This window comes from Drosophila pseudoobscura, chromosome 2 (assembly GCF_009870125.1).
Source record: "Drosophila pseudoobscura strain MV-25-SWS-2005 chromosome 2, UCI_Dpse_MV25, whole genome shotgun sequence".
Classification (NCBI taxonomy): Eukaryota; Metazoa; Arthropoda; class Insecta; order Diptera; family Drosophilidae; genus Drosophila; species Drosophila pseudoobscura.
The window spans coordinates 13,178,664-13,192,023 of record NC_046679.1 but is presented as its reverse complement, the minus strand read 5'-3'; the positions used below and the strand labels follow the sequence as shown (position 1 = coordinate 13,192,023).

The 13,360-nt window shown below is 47.9% G+C and overlaps 6 protein-coding genes across 10 annotated transcripts; 4 read left to right on the top strand and 2 right to left on the bottom strand.

The window, feature by feature from the left end:
• The first annotated feature begins 525 nt into the window (after positions 1-525).
• On the top strand, positions 526-3,076 carry udt (protein undicht). Of its 2 annotated transcripts, none has more exons than XM_033382678.1 (4): positions 526-588; positions 874-1,298; positions 1,383-2,194; positions 2,251-3,076. In XM_033382678.1, exons 2-4 carry the CDS (start codon positions 999-1,001, stop codon positions 2,831-2,833), a joined length of 1,695 nt encoding a protein of 564 aa, XP_033238569.1. In that variant the 5' UTR covers positions 526-588; positions 874-998; the 3' UTR covers positions 2,834-3,076. The 2 variants fall into 2 exon arrangements, with proteins under 2 accessions (XP_033238569.1, XP_002137422.3); XM_002137386.3 differs by having other exon boundaries at positions 546-754.
• Positions 3,077-3,109: 33 nt separating this feature from the next.
• Positions 3,110-4,126, top strand: SdhD (succinate dehydrogenase, subunit D). The gene is made up of 4 exons (XM_001358598.5): positions 3,110-3,261; positions 3,356-3,468; positions 3,540-3,727; positions 3,793-4,126. The coding sequence occupies exons 1-4, from the start codon at positions 3,219-3,221 to the stop codon at positions 4,001-4,003; spliced, it is 555 nt and encodes a 184-aa protein (XP_001358635.2). The 5' UTR covers positions 3,110-3,218; the 3' UTR covers positions 4,004-4,126.
• An 8-nt stretch (positions 4,127-4,134) lies between these two features.
• Positions 4,135-5,378, bottom strand: PTPMT1 (protein tyrosine phosphatase, mitochondrial 1). Its single transcript, XM_001358597.4, has 4 exons — positions 5,238-5,378; positions 4,842-4,985; positions 4,466-4,783; positions 4,135-4,408 (listed from the first exon to the last, which is right to left on the bottom strand). Exons 1-4 carry the CDS (start codon positions 5,247-5,249, stop codon positions 4,280-4,282), a joined length of 603 nt encoding a protein of 200 aa, XP_001358634.3. The 5' UTR covers positions 5,250-5,378; the 3' UTR covers positions 4,135-4,279.
• Positions 5,379-5,545: 167 nt separating this feature from the next.
• Hrd3 (HMG-coA reductase degradation 3) lies at positions 5,546-8,760 on the top strand. 4 transcript variants are annotated; one of them, XM_015181825.2, is made up of 7 exons: positions 5,546-5,687; positions 5,800-6,221; positions 6,285-7,030; positions 7,102-7,276; positions 7,350-7,833; positions 7,891-8,095; positions 8,160-8,760. In XM_015181825.2, exons 2-7 carry the CDS (start codon positions 5,810-5,812, stop codon positions 8,571-8,573), a joined length of 2,436 nt encoding a protein of 811 aa, XP_015037311.2. In that variant the 5' UTR covers positions 5,546-5,687; positions 5,800-5,809; the 3' UTR covers positions 8,574-8,760. The 4 variants fall into 4 exon arrangements, with proteins under 4 accessions (XP_015037311.2, XP_015037309.2, XP_015037310.2 ...); XM_015181823.2 differs by having other exon boundaries at positions 5,581-5,710; XM_015181824.2 differs by having other exon boundaries at positions 5,598-5,730.
• A 10-nt stretch (positions 8,761-8,770) lies between these two features.
• Positions 8,771-10,446, bottom strand: Rpt5 (26S proteasome regulatory subunit Rpt5). Its single transcript, XM_001358595.4, has 3 exons — positions 10,071-10,446; positions 9,587-10,007; positions 8,771-9,526 (listed from the first exon to the last, which is right to left on the bottom strand). The coding sequence occupies exons 1-3, from the start codon at positions 10,278-10,280 to the stop codon at positions 8,871-8,873; spliced, it is 1,287 nt and encodes a 428-aa protein (XP_001358632.1). The 5' UTR covers positions 10,281-10,446; the 3' UTR covers positions 8,771-8,870.
• Positions 10,447-11,126: 680 nt separating this feature from the next.
• On the top strand, positions 11,127-13,269 carry RanBP3 (ran-binding protein 3). Its single transcript, XM_001358594.4, has 2 exons — positions 11,127-11,477; positions 11,625-13,269. The coding sequence occupies exons 1-2, from the start codon at positions 11,462-11,464 to the stop codon at positions 13,070-13,072; spliced, it is 1,464 nt and encodes a 487-aa protein (XP_001358631.1). The 5' UTR covers positions 11,127-11,461; the 3' UTR covers positions 13,073-13,269.
• Positions 13,270-13,360: the final 91 nt, after the last annotated feature.

Genomic DNA, 13,360 nt, shown 5'->3' with positions numbered 1-13,360 from the left:
TTATAGAAAGCTCTGAACGAGTTCCAAAGTTCAACCGGATTATACTACCACACCTACGTGTGTTTAAATTAGGAACTCCAAGCATGTGAATCACTTGTCGTCGTCTATCTCAGCAGCGATCGTAATTATATTGGCAGTAATCGCCTGATCAACTATCGAATTATATGGCGCTAATTTAGAACAAGTGACGAAAGAGCCGAATCGAGTCCAAACTGCAGTTCAACATAATAATTGCGGAGGCGTTCAGGTCGTTGTGCCCGCAAGTCCCGAGTCCGAGTCCGACTCTGCCGTGCCAGACAGCGTTAAATTCAATTTAGCGGCTCGCTATTGTCTGTGCCGGTTGCTAAGTAGCTCATTTCTGTAATCAGCCAGACAGACTGTTTTATTACACCAGCAAGGAGCTAGATAATGTAAGTAAACCTTTGAGCTGTAGACTTGGACAATGTCTTGATCATAGAAACGAAATTCAAAATTCAAATTCAACTGTAGATGAATAACCAATCGAATAAAACTAATCAAAGTATCAGCCCAGTACTGTAAGGTTTTACGGAGAAACTCGTTCAGTGTTGTAAAGCCAGGCTTCTTTTGGTAAATTTGTTTGTTGCGTGTTTGTTTTTGTGTTAACTGCGTTTTTGTCCATTTATTCCTCGAATTTACATTTAAAAACTATGTTTAGCTATTAAGTAAAACGGTTGTAGTCCCAATATGAATGTTCACCTAAGGGTTATCTGCCTTTTGGGCTTCCTGAGCTCAGGTCAGTACGCGTGCTTCACTCTCAAGCCACACCCAAGCGCGCCTCGCCTAAAAGGCAAAGCAGATTTAATGTGATGTGATTCATGTGGCCTAATCTTTAAATTATGTATTTATTTTTAGCGCTTGCACAATTCAATCAGAATCAAATCGAGCAACGCAACTGTATTATACCGAAGATACTGCAGGGATCTTGGTTTTCATGGGAGACTGGCCTGCCCACACAGACGGTCATCGATGCCACTTCGATGTCGAGTCGAGGCTATTGTATCAACTACATGCGCCATCACGGGGACGAGTATTCATTTGTATTTAAAGAAAAGACAAAGGACTGCTATCACTGCGTCAACACGAAAATCCGTACGTTAAATGTGTTTGAAAAGTACGAGGGTCCGTGTCTGAGCTTGCCCCCCGGCCAAAAGCCTACGGTGGAGAACATCTGCAGGAACATTAAGGATGACCAGCAGCTGATAACGCTCTTCAACGAGAACTTTGTGCCCATCAATTGCCGCTCGTCGCTGGAGGGCGTGTGGCATTTTACATATCAAGTAGGTCTTCAAACAAATTAATTAAGCACAATTAAGCTAGCAGCCATAATGATGGACCCCATCTGAAAATTTCTTTCCGTGCAGAATCGTTTCCGTTTTACGGGCGTGTGCGATCAACCGGATGCACGCATACAGTCGTGCCAAACAGCTGGCACCCAGTTTCTTATACAGAATCAAAAGTTCAACATCACTTATCAGAAATGCGAGGGCATGGACGGCACATTCAGCGGCCCCGTTGAGTTCAGTTGCCTGGGCGATTGGTTTGTGGGAAAGAACCATTACTTTGCAGTGGCAAACACGAAGGAATCGCGCAAAGATGAGAAATACCGTTGCTTCCTCAAGAATCGAGACGATGATCTGTACGTTGGTGTCTCCATCACGGCCGAGTGCAATACACTGAAGACGCCCGAGACATCGCCCGAGCGCCTGAAGCTGACCCCCGTCAAAGCTGAGTTTGTGGAACCGGGCTGCACGCTGCCGCAAAACTTTAGCGGCGAGTGGGTGAACACGGCCAACATCGACGCCGATGTGTCCATCAGCGAGACGCACATCAATGAGACCTATTATCCCGACAAAGCACGTTACCGCAAGACAATCTATGTGTGCCGCGAGCGGCGTGGCAATAGGGTGATGATGGCCCGTCTCACGGTCGATGGATGCCAAAAGGATTATGTGTGCTTCGATTTCATGCCCCGCCATCATAACATCATACGCTACCGCAGGGGCCTGGCCGTGATCAAGGATGATTTCAGTACAGTATGCTCGTGGGTACAGTTCCCCAATTCGGAGGCCTGGAAATATGACTTGTTCCTCGCCAGGAATCCAGTGCCCGTTCGCTGTCCGGTGGCTGGAAAATTCAACTTTACACAAAGAGGAGAGCATCCCTTCAGAACGAGGCATGTGTTTAATTGATTTATTCTTTGTAGACGAAGCTAATCGTAAATCTTTGCAGGATCCTTGGTGGTGTGACCTTGAGTCCCCGTCCGGACATTCATTGCAAGCAGAACATTTCCGATTTGTCCGTATGCGATACGGACCAAAAGGAACTGGCTGTCGATGAGAACTACTGCCTGTCTGTTGATCATTTGGGACGGCCGGTGGACATCTACAGTGACCCGGATTATCGCATGCAGTGCATTGGTTTCTGGAAGGAGAATCTAAAGTCCTATCTGATTACGTACGACGATTTGGATCCGCTTTCCAAGTACCGATGCTGGGTGTATCAGCGCGCCGACCTCAACCGTGTTCTAATGTCGCAGGCTGTGGGCGCCTTCTGTAAACTGGAGCAGGATGTGACCTCGTGGAATCACTCCGAAGGGGCAGCGGTGGCCATCGATGCTGTTGAATACGAGCGTGAACGCGACGATTGCCCCATGTACTTTGACGATGGCTTGAATCCTTGGAGACCATCGGATGCCTCGAACATTATCTTCGACTGGGATTTCTACAGAGCCGGAGCGTCAGCCATAAATGGAAAACTGGCCACGGCCATTGCTATGGCCTGTATGCTGCTCACATATTTAGTCGCTCACTGAGTTCAAAGTATTTTTAATTTTACCAACGAAGGAATTACGTTCCGTCCATTTATTTTTCATCCACAGTGTCTTTTAAACATAGAAAATATTGGTGTGCGTTTTAGATGAAATTTATAACCTAGCTTGTAAGTAAACGAACATTCCATATCAAGTTTGTAATTAGTATCAGCAATTCCGTCCCCGAATGAATCTCAAACGTTTTATGTAAACAATTTAAGCAGCTTAATAAAATGTGTGAAACAACGTCTTTTGTATTTCGATAAATCTAGTGACCGATATAATCGACACAGCAACTCTGCTTTTAGTGTTGAAAACAAGTCGGCCGTGTTGAACGAATCAAGGAAGTTTTTATAATTTGTAAAAAATTCTTAATTCCTATACAAGCATGTCTCTATCATTGGTCCTGCGTGGCGCCGTCCGCTGTAATGGTAAGCATTAAACCGACTGCCAGATTCCGCGGAGCCTGGCAGGAAACTGTCTTTATTATATAACCAAACTGTTTGTTGGTATACCCGCAATTAGCCGCAAATCTCGTTAAGTCGGCGCGGATAACGCCACTGAAGGCCTATTCCACTATTGTGGCCAATGCCCAACGTCAGACTCTTAAGCCCCTGGCTCTGACCAAGATGGTTGCGGTAAGTGCATCAATGACCTGGCCGGACCGGACCGAATGATGTAGGATAATAATCCCTGCCTGTTCTTTCAGCCCGTTGTTCGGGAGATCTCTGTGAGTGCACCACGCATGGCTTCGGCTGAGTCCAGCCACACAGCCATGTGGACACTAGAACGCCTGGTATCGGTTGGTCTTTTGGCCATTATTCCAGCTGCCTTCATTGCCCCATCGCAGATACTGGATGCTCTGCTGGCCATCTCAGTGGTTATTCACGCCCATTGGTATGTACATTTCTGCTACCCGGGAAAAAGGGGAAAACGAATAACTGAGATTCTAATTATTGCAGGGGTGTTGAGGCCATGGTTGTCGACTACATGCGTCCATCTGTGGTGGGAAATATTCTGCCTAAGGTGGCACACATTGCGCTCATTGTTCTCTCGGTGGCCACACTGGGAGGCCTCTTCTACTTCATCCAAAATGATGTGGGTCTGGCCAACGGCATTAAGCGCTTCTGGGCCATCAAGGGCAAGGATGCTGAGGAGAAGAAGCAGTCTTAAAGTATTCAACCGCTCGATAAACACGCAAAGCCAACCCGTTATTTATTGATAGCTTTGTGTGCTCCAAAATCCCCGCCCCGGCAGATATTTAGGCACTAAATAAATAAATTGTATAAAGAGAAAGGCGCACATGTTTTTACAAAAATTGTAATTTTCAACAAAATCTGAGAACTGCACCTATTTCATTAGTTGGGAAACGTTAATGGGGGAACAAGCTGTTCCAGTTACGTATGGTAATCTAGGCAATAAACATTTTGTGCTATTGAACATCTTAGGTCATGACTTTGCTTGCACATTATTTGTGTAGAATAATCTGAGAGCGTCCCATTGTTTGGTGTGCAGTAAAATATGCGGACGACACGCACGCATGTGATCTACAGCTTCGTCTGGGGTCCATCCATTTTTCTGCAAAACAATAGATTCCAGATAAAACCTTACTTGAAAAATGAACCTTTAACCTACCATCATCAGATAACATCCGACCAAGGTGGCACTGCGCGTTCTGCCTGCCTTGCAGTGTACATAGACAGAGCCAACATTCTCTGGTGACTGCGTGGAGCTCAGTCCGCTGATGCGATTTGACTGAGGCAGGAACTTATTGATGAACTCTACGCCGCGGAAGAGCTTCTCCTGGTTGGGCGACTCGAAGATGTCGGTGGTGGCCAGCTGTAGGAACTCGACGTTAAGTTTCCGCCATTTATCAGAATTGTTCGAGAAGGCTGTCAGCTCGTAGTCCTCGTTCATGGACACCACCGCCTTCATGTTCTCTTTCTGAATCAACTGTTGATCAACCAAGGCTTAAGATGAAGCTGTGGGGTCTCAATTTAACTTAACTTACGTCATTGGCTTGAGTCCGAAAGGGGAGTGCTCCCAGTATGACAGTGTCGTCAATGCGGTCGTACCAATTCCTGGCGGAAGCTTTCTCCATCAGGACATTGTAGAGCAGGGTGGGGTAGAAGGACACACGTGCGAACATAGCAGCCTTAAATTATAGATGGGGACACACACACAAATGGAATGGTTATTCTGTTTTGGGCAGCGTGGAGCTCGCAACAGCTGTAAACTTTCACCAGCTCGCTGGGGGGGGGCAGATGAGCATGAGCACAGAATATGGTTGTCTTGTCTGTCTGTCTTGCTTGAGGCGCGCTTTGGAACTGGTTTCGGTTTCCGATGAGCCAGCCGCTTTTGAAGCAGTCCATCCACTCGTGTCTGGCAGTAATCTCGCGCTACTTACACTCATCTCCATGCCGGTTGTAGCTCAGCTGCTGGTGGGTTCGAGACAATAGTGATTCACGTGTGTACAATGCCGCCTCGCCTTCTAATTAGTATACTCCCAAATTATCACCCCAATCTCGTCTGAAATGCGTCTGACTTGTACGTCCACCTGCCGCCCCGCACCATTTGCATAACGAAACAAAAGATTGGAACAAAACGTATGTTTTCTAACGTGGACTGTTCAACACTGGCAACGCTGGTAACGCTCGCAACACTAGAGACCACAAATTGCAACAAAAAAAAGAAAAATTAAGGAATCTTACGTGTGAAAAATTAATAAAAGGTGGCATAGGAATATCAATCGCCAATCGAGTGTGATTGAAAATGCACCAGCGATAATCAGCACGGTCGAACAGTGAAAACGGTACAAATCTGCTGGACTCCCTACCCCCTCCCCAGCGAAGAAGAAGTAAATAACACAACACGTCAGAAGTAAAGAGGCATAAAGAGAGGCAAAGAAAAGTAGAAGATCAAGTTTCGTGTTGTGTATATTTATGCTGAAAATTTCCGAATACCCACAGAGATAGCACCATGAAACTAGCCAGCTGGATGTGCCTGTTAATGCTCCTCCTGGCCAAGCGCGGCCAGCTGTTGCGGGCGGAGTTGCAAGGGCCCACAGCTACAACCGAAACCACTGGGCCCTCTGCCCCCACTGCCAGCAGCCTGCAGTCAGGAGAGCCATCTAGTCAGGCCGACACGGAAGAGGTAACCACAGCTGAGACAGATTCCCGGGCTCCAGCCGTCAGCAATGAGCGGAAGGCGTCCAAGCCGAAGGACGGCACGGAGTTTATGCCACGCGTGAATCCAGCTGTTCTGTTCGAACGGCTCTGGAACGATAGTCTGATGAAACAACAGAAACTAAAGGCCGAGATCGAGAAAATCGAAGCCAGTCGACAGGGCACTGTCGAGACCGTTGCCGAGCTAACGCCGGAGCAGTTGGAAGGTGAGTGTTTCCCATCACTTCTCGAGTCCATCTAACAAAAGGTTAATCTCCTGCTCCCATCAGCCCAACTGATGTATAACCAAGCCATCGACATGCTCGCCAAGCCGCGCACAGACAAACGGGTGGTCTTCACCTTGCTAAAGAAGGCGGCGGCCTTCAATCATCGTGAGGCCCGAGCAGCTCTCGCTTGGGCTGTGCTCATGGGCCACTGGATGGAGTTCGATTTCCATCATGCTGCCGACGAGTTTGAGAGCTTGGCCAACGAGGGTTTGCCCTCTGCCCACATGGGACTGGCATTCATGTATTCGGCCGGAGTTGGTGGGAAGAATGTGAGCCAGCCGCTGGCTTTAATCCACTACACTCTGGCCGCCCTGGGCGACGACACTCTGGCTCAAATGGCTTTGGGCTATCGCTATTTGTACGGCATCAATGTGCCCATCAGCTGCGAGAAGGCTCTGATCCAATACAAGCGAGTGGCCAAGAAGGTGGCCTCGAAAGTAACCTTTGCCAATGGGCCGGTTGTGCATCGCGTTCGGCTGCTGGATGAGCTGGAGAATCCCGGCAGCCACGAGACTGAGATTGTCGACTACTACCAGCTGCTGGCCGACAAGGGTGATGTGCAGTCCCAGGTGGGATTGGGCCAGCTCTACTATCAGGGTGGCAAGGCCATTGAGCAGGATCATCAGAAGGCATTGGAATACTTTACGCTGGCGGCCAATGCGGGCAATGCCATTGGCTTCGCCTTTCTGGGCAAACTCTATCTGGAGGGAAGTGAACAGATTAAGGCGGACAACGAAACAGCCTTCAAGGTGAGACGGAGACTCGAAACATATCCACACATTTCCATTGCTTATATGTTTTTGGTCATTCCATAAATCAGTACTTCTCCAAGGCCTCGGAAACGGGCGATCCTGTGGGCCTGAGCGGCTTGGGTGTCATGTACCTGAAGGGCCTGGGTGTTCCCAAGGATCCAGTCAAGGCTCTGTCCTATTTCACACAGGCAGCCGACCAAGGCTGGATTGATGGCCAGGTCCAGCTGGGCACCATGTATTTTAGTAGGTTTCTAAACTTCCAAAGCTTTGATTTTGGCTGTTTTCTAAAGAGGATCGTCTGCTCTTTTTTTTTCAGCTGGTAATGGGGTCAAGACTGACTACGGCCTGGCCCTCAAGTACTTCAATCTGGCCACTCAATCGGGCCATGTGTTGGCCTACTACAATCTTGGGGTTATGCATGCCTATGGCATGGGTGTGCTGCGCTCCTGCCCAACAGCTGTTGAGTTCTTCAAGTCCGTGTCGGAACGAGGACGTTGGAGCAACAGGCTGATGCATGCGTACAGCGACTACAAGCAGAATCGCATCGATGAGGCCTACATGCAATACTCCCTGATGGGCGAGGTTGGCTATGAGGTAGCCCAGAGCAATGCCGCCTTCCTGCTGGACCGCGAGGAGGTGCATGTGTTCAATGACCGCCATGAGGACTTGATTCGAGCCTTTTATTACTGGAAGCGGGCTGCTGGCCAGGGCTATTCGGCTGCCCAAGTGAAGCTCGGTGACTACTACTATTATGGCTGGGGAACTTCCAAGGATTTCGAAACTGCTGCTGCTCTGTACAGGTGCCTGGGCTCATATCATATATCTTGATAACGTATTAATGTTCCATAATCCTGTAGGAAAGCCTCGGAGCAGCAGTACAATGCCCAGGCCATGTTCAACTTGGGATACATGCATGAGCAGGGGCTGGGCATGAAGAAGGATTGGCATCTGGCCAAGCGGCTGTATGATCTGGCTGCCGAAACCAATGCAGACGCCAAAGTACCAGTGGCCATAGCGCTATTGAAGCTGCAGGTTCTGGCAAAGATTGAATCAATCAAAGAGGTATATATTTAGTACATACATATATTTATGATGAATTTATATAACAGATATACTTGTCTCACAGTCCCCGTATAAGTTCATCTTCTATTTGGATGAAAACATAGCCGCCAACTGGGATTTGTACACGATTACATTGCTGACTCTGCTGTTGGGATTTATCATGTATACGCGACGACCATTCCAGCAACCTGATCAGATTGCGGCGGCGCAGCAGCCAGCATTTGATTTGGCCGCTGCTGCACCGGTTCAGCTGGTGCCTCCGGTAGTTGCCGATGCAACAGCAGCCGCTCCTGCACCCGCACCCCCACCGGCACCGGCACCCGAACCAGATCCTTCAACGGCTTCTGGCACATCAAAAGCGACGGCGACGGCGGCGGCGGCGGCAACGTCTAATGGCAACGGTGCGACAGAGGCGGCGTCGAGTGGCGCCAGTGCCAGTGCCAGCGCCAATGCGAATGCTCTCGATCCCACTGATTAGTCTTAGTGAGAGTTGGTTTAATCATCCCCTAGTTTAATTTAGTGTGCGTGTAAATATTTATCATCTAATTTCGCCCGATTTAATATTTTCTATTAACTCAAAAACGACCTTTTAGATATCGTACTCAAATTATAAATGTTGTACTGATCAAAAAAAGCTAAGAAAAAACCGATTGTGAATATGTGAACATTTTTGTGTTAGAATTTCTGAATAGTTGGGTTTATTAGAGGGGGTTTCGTAGAGCGATTACCAAATGACAATGTGTTTGGGTTTGGGTTAAACTGCAAATTTGTAGCCTTAAGCGTAGTAATTAAGATTAGCCTTCTTTTTCGCCTGGACCTCCATGATGGCGTCCATGAAGTCCTCGTGCGTCACCGAGCTGGCAGACCGACGCAGGGCAATCATGCCGGCCTCCACACAGACAGCCTTGCATTGAGCGCCGTTGAAGTCATCTGTGGACCGCGACAGTTCCTCAAAGTTCACATCGGTGCTGACGTTCATTTTCCTGGAGTGGATCTGCATGATGCGGGCCCGTGCCTCCTCGTTGGGATGGGGGAACTCGATTTTACGATCCAGACGGCCGGAACGCAGCAGAGCGGGATCCAGAATATCCACACGATTGGTGGCGGCAATTACCTTAATGTCGGCCGTCGAGCTGAAGCCATCCAATTGGTTGAGCAGCTCCAACATGGTACGTTGCACCTCACGATCGCCGGCCTTCTCAGAGTCAAATCGCTTTGTGCCAATGGCGTCCAGTTCATCAATAAAGATAATGGCCGGTGCTTTCTCCTTAGCCAAAGCGAAGGCATCGCGCACCAGCTTGGCGCCATCACCGATAAACATCTGCACCAGCTGTGGTCCGGCCAGCTTTAGGAAGGTGGACTTGGTCTGGGCGGCACAGGCACGGGCCAGAAGAGTCTTTCCCGTACCGGGTGGGCCATACAGAAGGACACCTTATCAAATGTGGATGGTTAAATATCACACTAACTAGAATTTCCATATGGATTGTTTACCTTTCGGTGGATGAATGCCCAGATTTTTGAATTTCTCCTTGTGCGTCATGGGCAGCACCACGGCCTCGATGAGCTCCTGAATCTGCTTGTCCAGACCACCGATATCGGAATACTGCTCTGTGGGTCGCTCATCTACTTCCATGGCCTTGACGCGAGCATCATACTCAGCAGGCAGGGTTTCCAAAATAAGATACGAGTCCTTGTTGACGCCGACCAGATCGCCGGGCTTCAGTTTCTCGGCATCAACCAGCCCGATGACGGGCAGGAAATACGCCTGACGCGTGGAAGTTTTGATTACGGCACACTTGCCCTTTCGCTGGTTATCCAGCACCGTGACCGAGCCGTCGTCCTCCTCCTCCTGGGGATCAACGTCCAACAATTCTATGACGTTGGACACCAGGTACGGCAGCGTTTTGTTAACCTACAAAGATCGAGAATCAGTCTCACTTTTCTACCCTGATGGGCATGTAAGTGCTGATGGTACCTTGATTTTCTCCGTGTTATCTTTGATTTTCTCATTTTGCGCTTGTATTTCGTGCGTGATGCGCATCACCTCGCTCTTCATGATCTTTATTTCGTTGTCCATTAGTCGAGTCCTGCTCACAATCTCATCGGTGGACATACGCATCACCTCCTCACCCAGCGACTCCTCGCCATCCTCCCATATCGATTTGTCTTCCAGAGTCTGAGCCATTATTGGAAAGCTTGTGGACTGGCTATACAAGTATCTAAGTTAAATTAAATTATTACTGATCTTTTCCTTATACTGCCGATGACTTGTAAATTTTCTTGTTTTCAGTGCCAAAATTGACAGCCGATTTCACCGATAAAATATACCGTCCGACCCTCAGAAATATACCATATATACCATATCATTTTAAAAATATACCGTAAATACTGTCGAATTCAAGTTCTATTATAAATAGTGTGATTTTGATATTCCGTGGAGTATTACTAGCTATTTAGATCTCTCAGCCCTGCCCACATAGTTTTATACGATTCATTGATCAATTTTCTACTTGACTGGCATAATTTAAATACTTGCTCTTATTGCATTTTGCGTAAAAAGAGGTTTTAGCGAAAATGGTCAAACAAATAAAACGTAAGAGAAAATTGCTCAATTTTGATATTCCGTTGAATAATGCTGACTTAATAAAACTCTTAGATTATCAAAATCAGAATATACAGTACATATAATAAGACTTGAGTATATTTACGGTATATTTTTAAAATTGGACGGCATATTGTGGTATATTTCTGAGGGTCAGACCGTGTACTTGTTCGGATTTTCTTGTTTTCTTGTCACCACGTCTACGAGCCATGTCCTAGGCCGCATCGAAAACTAATTCTTAATCGTGTTATTGATCGTTTGCCATCAAAATCTAAATTTCTTAAAAATGTCGGAAAAAGGCATATCAAAGAATGGATAACGGAGGTTTTTCACACTGGCGCTTCCATGGGGCTTATATGAAAAAAGACGGGCAAAAAATTTTGAAACGTACACATTTCCCCTTCAGGTGGCGCCATTAGTAATTACATGAAAATGTGTTAGCGTCTAGTTACCATGTACTTAAATTTATTTAGTGGAAATCGTTGTTGACCGGTTTTGTTTAAACCTTATTTGCTAAGAAATTCAATAATGATGAGAACTTAAAGTTAAACAGTCTTGTAGGAGATCGATGTAATAATCTTAGCTAGTTAACTATATTCCACGGGATATCCAAAACGAGGAATATGTGACATAGTCAGACCGTATATTTTAACGACAAGCCCGCGGTCACACTGTATCTCTGGCTTGGCAGAGAGCGCTCTTTTGTTGAAAAGATTTTGTCAAATTAATTTTATAAAAACTTATAGTGATATATTGAATACGCAATGTCGGAAAATAATGGTAAGTGCTGAAGCAAAATCCTCGCACGTGGATTGCTCTTGAACTCGCCGGCACTGCGTTGAAAAGTGCAGCCTACATGGCAAGTGCATTTTTAGCGCAGTGAAGCTAAATCCGATTCTTGTTTTTTCGTGTTGTTTTTTATTTTAGAAGCGTCAGTGGAAAGTAACTGTTTCCGAGGTGGCTTCACCTTGAAGGCCTCGCGCTTGGGCGGGGCAGTGCTGCGTCCGCCTGTGCTTGGGCCCTCCGTTCTGGGGTCGAGTGCCCAGACCAACAGCAACAATAGTTCCACATCGCTGGCCGGCAACAACGAAAAGTCGGAGGATGAAAACATCTCAAACAACCCATTTTTGCGCGAAGAAAAGGATGAAGGAAATGAAGATGCCGGGGCCGATGCCACCGCCGTCGCAGCCGCCGCCCCTACGGTTGCCCCGGAGTCTTCTTCCATTGAAAAAGCAGAACAGAAGGACGACGATGAAGTTGATGAGCGGCCGGATCCGCTGACCAAGCTTCGAAGCAATGGCATCGAGCGATCCAGTATGTTCGGAGCGGCCAAAACCAATATGCCACATGTCCAGACAACTGGCTATGTATTCGGGCAGAATGTGCATGAGCGAGTCGTCGGCGTTGGTGACGGCCATGTGGCTGCTGCAGTCCCAGGAAGCTCCTCGGAGAAGACCAACACAGACCAAGACAATGTTGAGGCGGCAGCCGCCACATCCCAATCGCAGCAGACACAGGAACCCTCTTCCTCGTCGCAGCTCCTGTTCTCCAGCGTCATTCAGAAGGCTGCCCAATCCACAGACAGCAGCGAGGCTGCCTCCTCCAGCTCCAGCAGCAACAACAACAAATCTGAGGCATCAGAGGCCAAGAGCCTGACAGACGTGGCGCGCGAGTACGAGGAAAGCCGCGCCCAGAAGCGCAAGTACGAGGAGGTGGAGACATTCACTGGGGAGGAGGACGAACTGAATATTGTCGATGTCAGCTGCAAGCTGTTCGCCTGGGTCAACAGCAACTGGGAGGAGCGTGGACGAGGCAGTCTGCGCCTGAACGATGTCAAGGGCGAACGTGACTGTTCGCGCGTCGTCTTCCGTACCTCGGGCAACCTCCGTCTGTTGCTGAATACCAAAGTCTGGGCGGCCATGGTGGCCGAACGGGCCAGCCCCAAGTCACTGCGTCTGACTGCCATCGATAACACGGGATCCCTGAAGATCTTCCTTGCCATGGGCCGTCCGGCGGACATTGCCCAGCTGCACAAGTCTCTCGGCGACCGCATTGCCCGCCGCAAGCTAATCCATCCCGAAGAATGCTCCGTCGAGAACACGAAAAATGGTGTGTCCTCTGAAGTTGCCGCCAGCCTGCAGCCCGAATCGACCACACACGACGATGAGGATTCGTCATCAGCACCAGCGGCCACCGCCGTTGCCGAGGCGGACAGCATGGAGCCCAGTCCCAAGAAGGTGCTCGTCCAGCAGCCCGACAGCAGCGATGATGTCTGTGTGCCGCCCATGGAAGTGGCCAGCGAAGACGTAGATGCCGATGCCGCCGCCAATGCCGAGGCCGAGGCCAAGGAGTCGTCGTCCACTGATCAAAATTAACCGCCGCTTGCTTACGTGTTTTTTTTTTCGAAATATAAATGGAGAACAGAACAGAAACACCCCCCACTAAATGAATGAGAAACGCAGTGAATTATTATAAATTAATTATAATAATTTATTAATAATTATTATTAATAAAACGTAAAAGTAAAATAAATGAAGTGAAGCTGCGTCTACAAAAGACATTCTATCCATTACGATTTACGATTTTTTTCGTTTATAAAAATGTGTTAAAACCGAAAAAAGAGAGTAGAGAAGAAAACATTCATAAATCGCGCTAATTAAAGG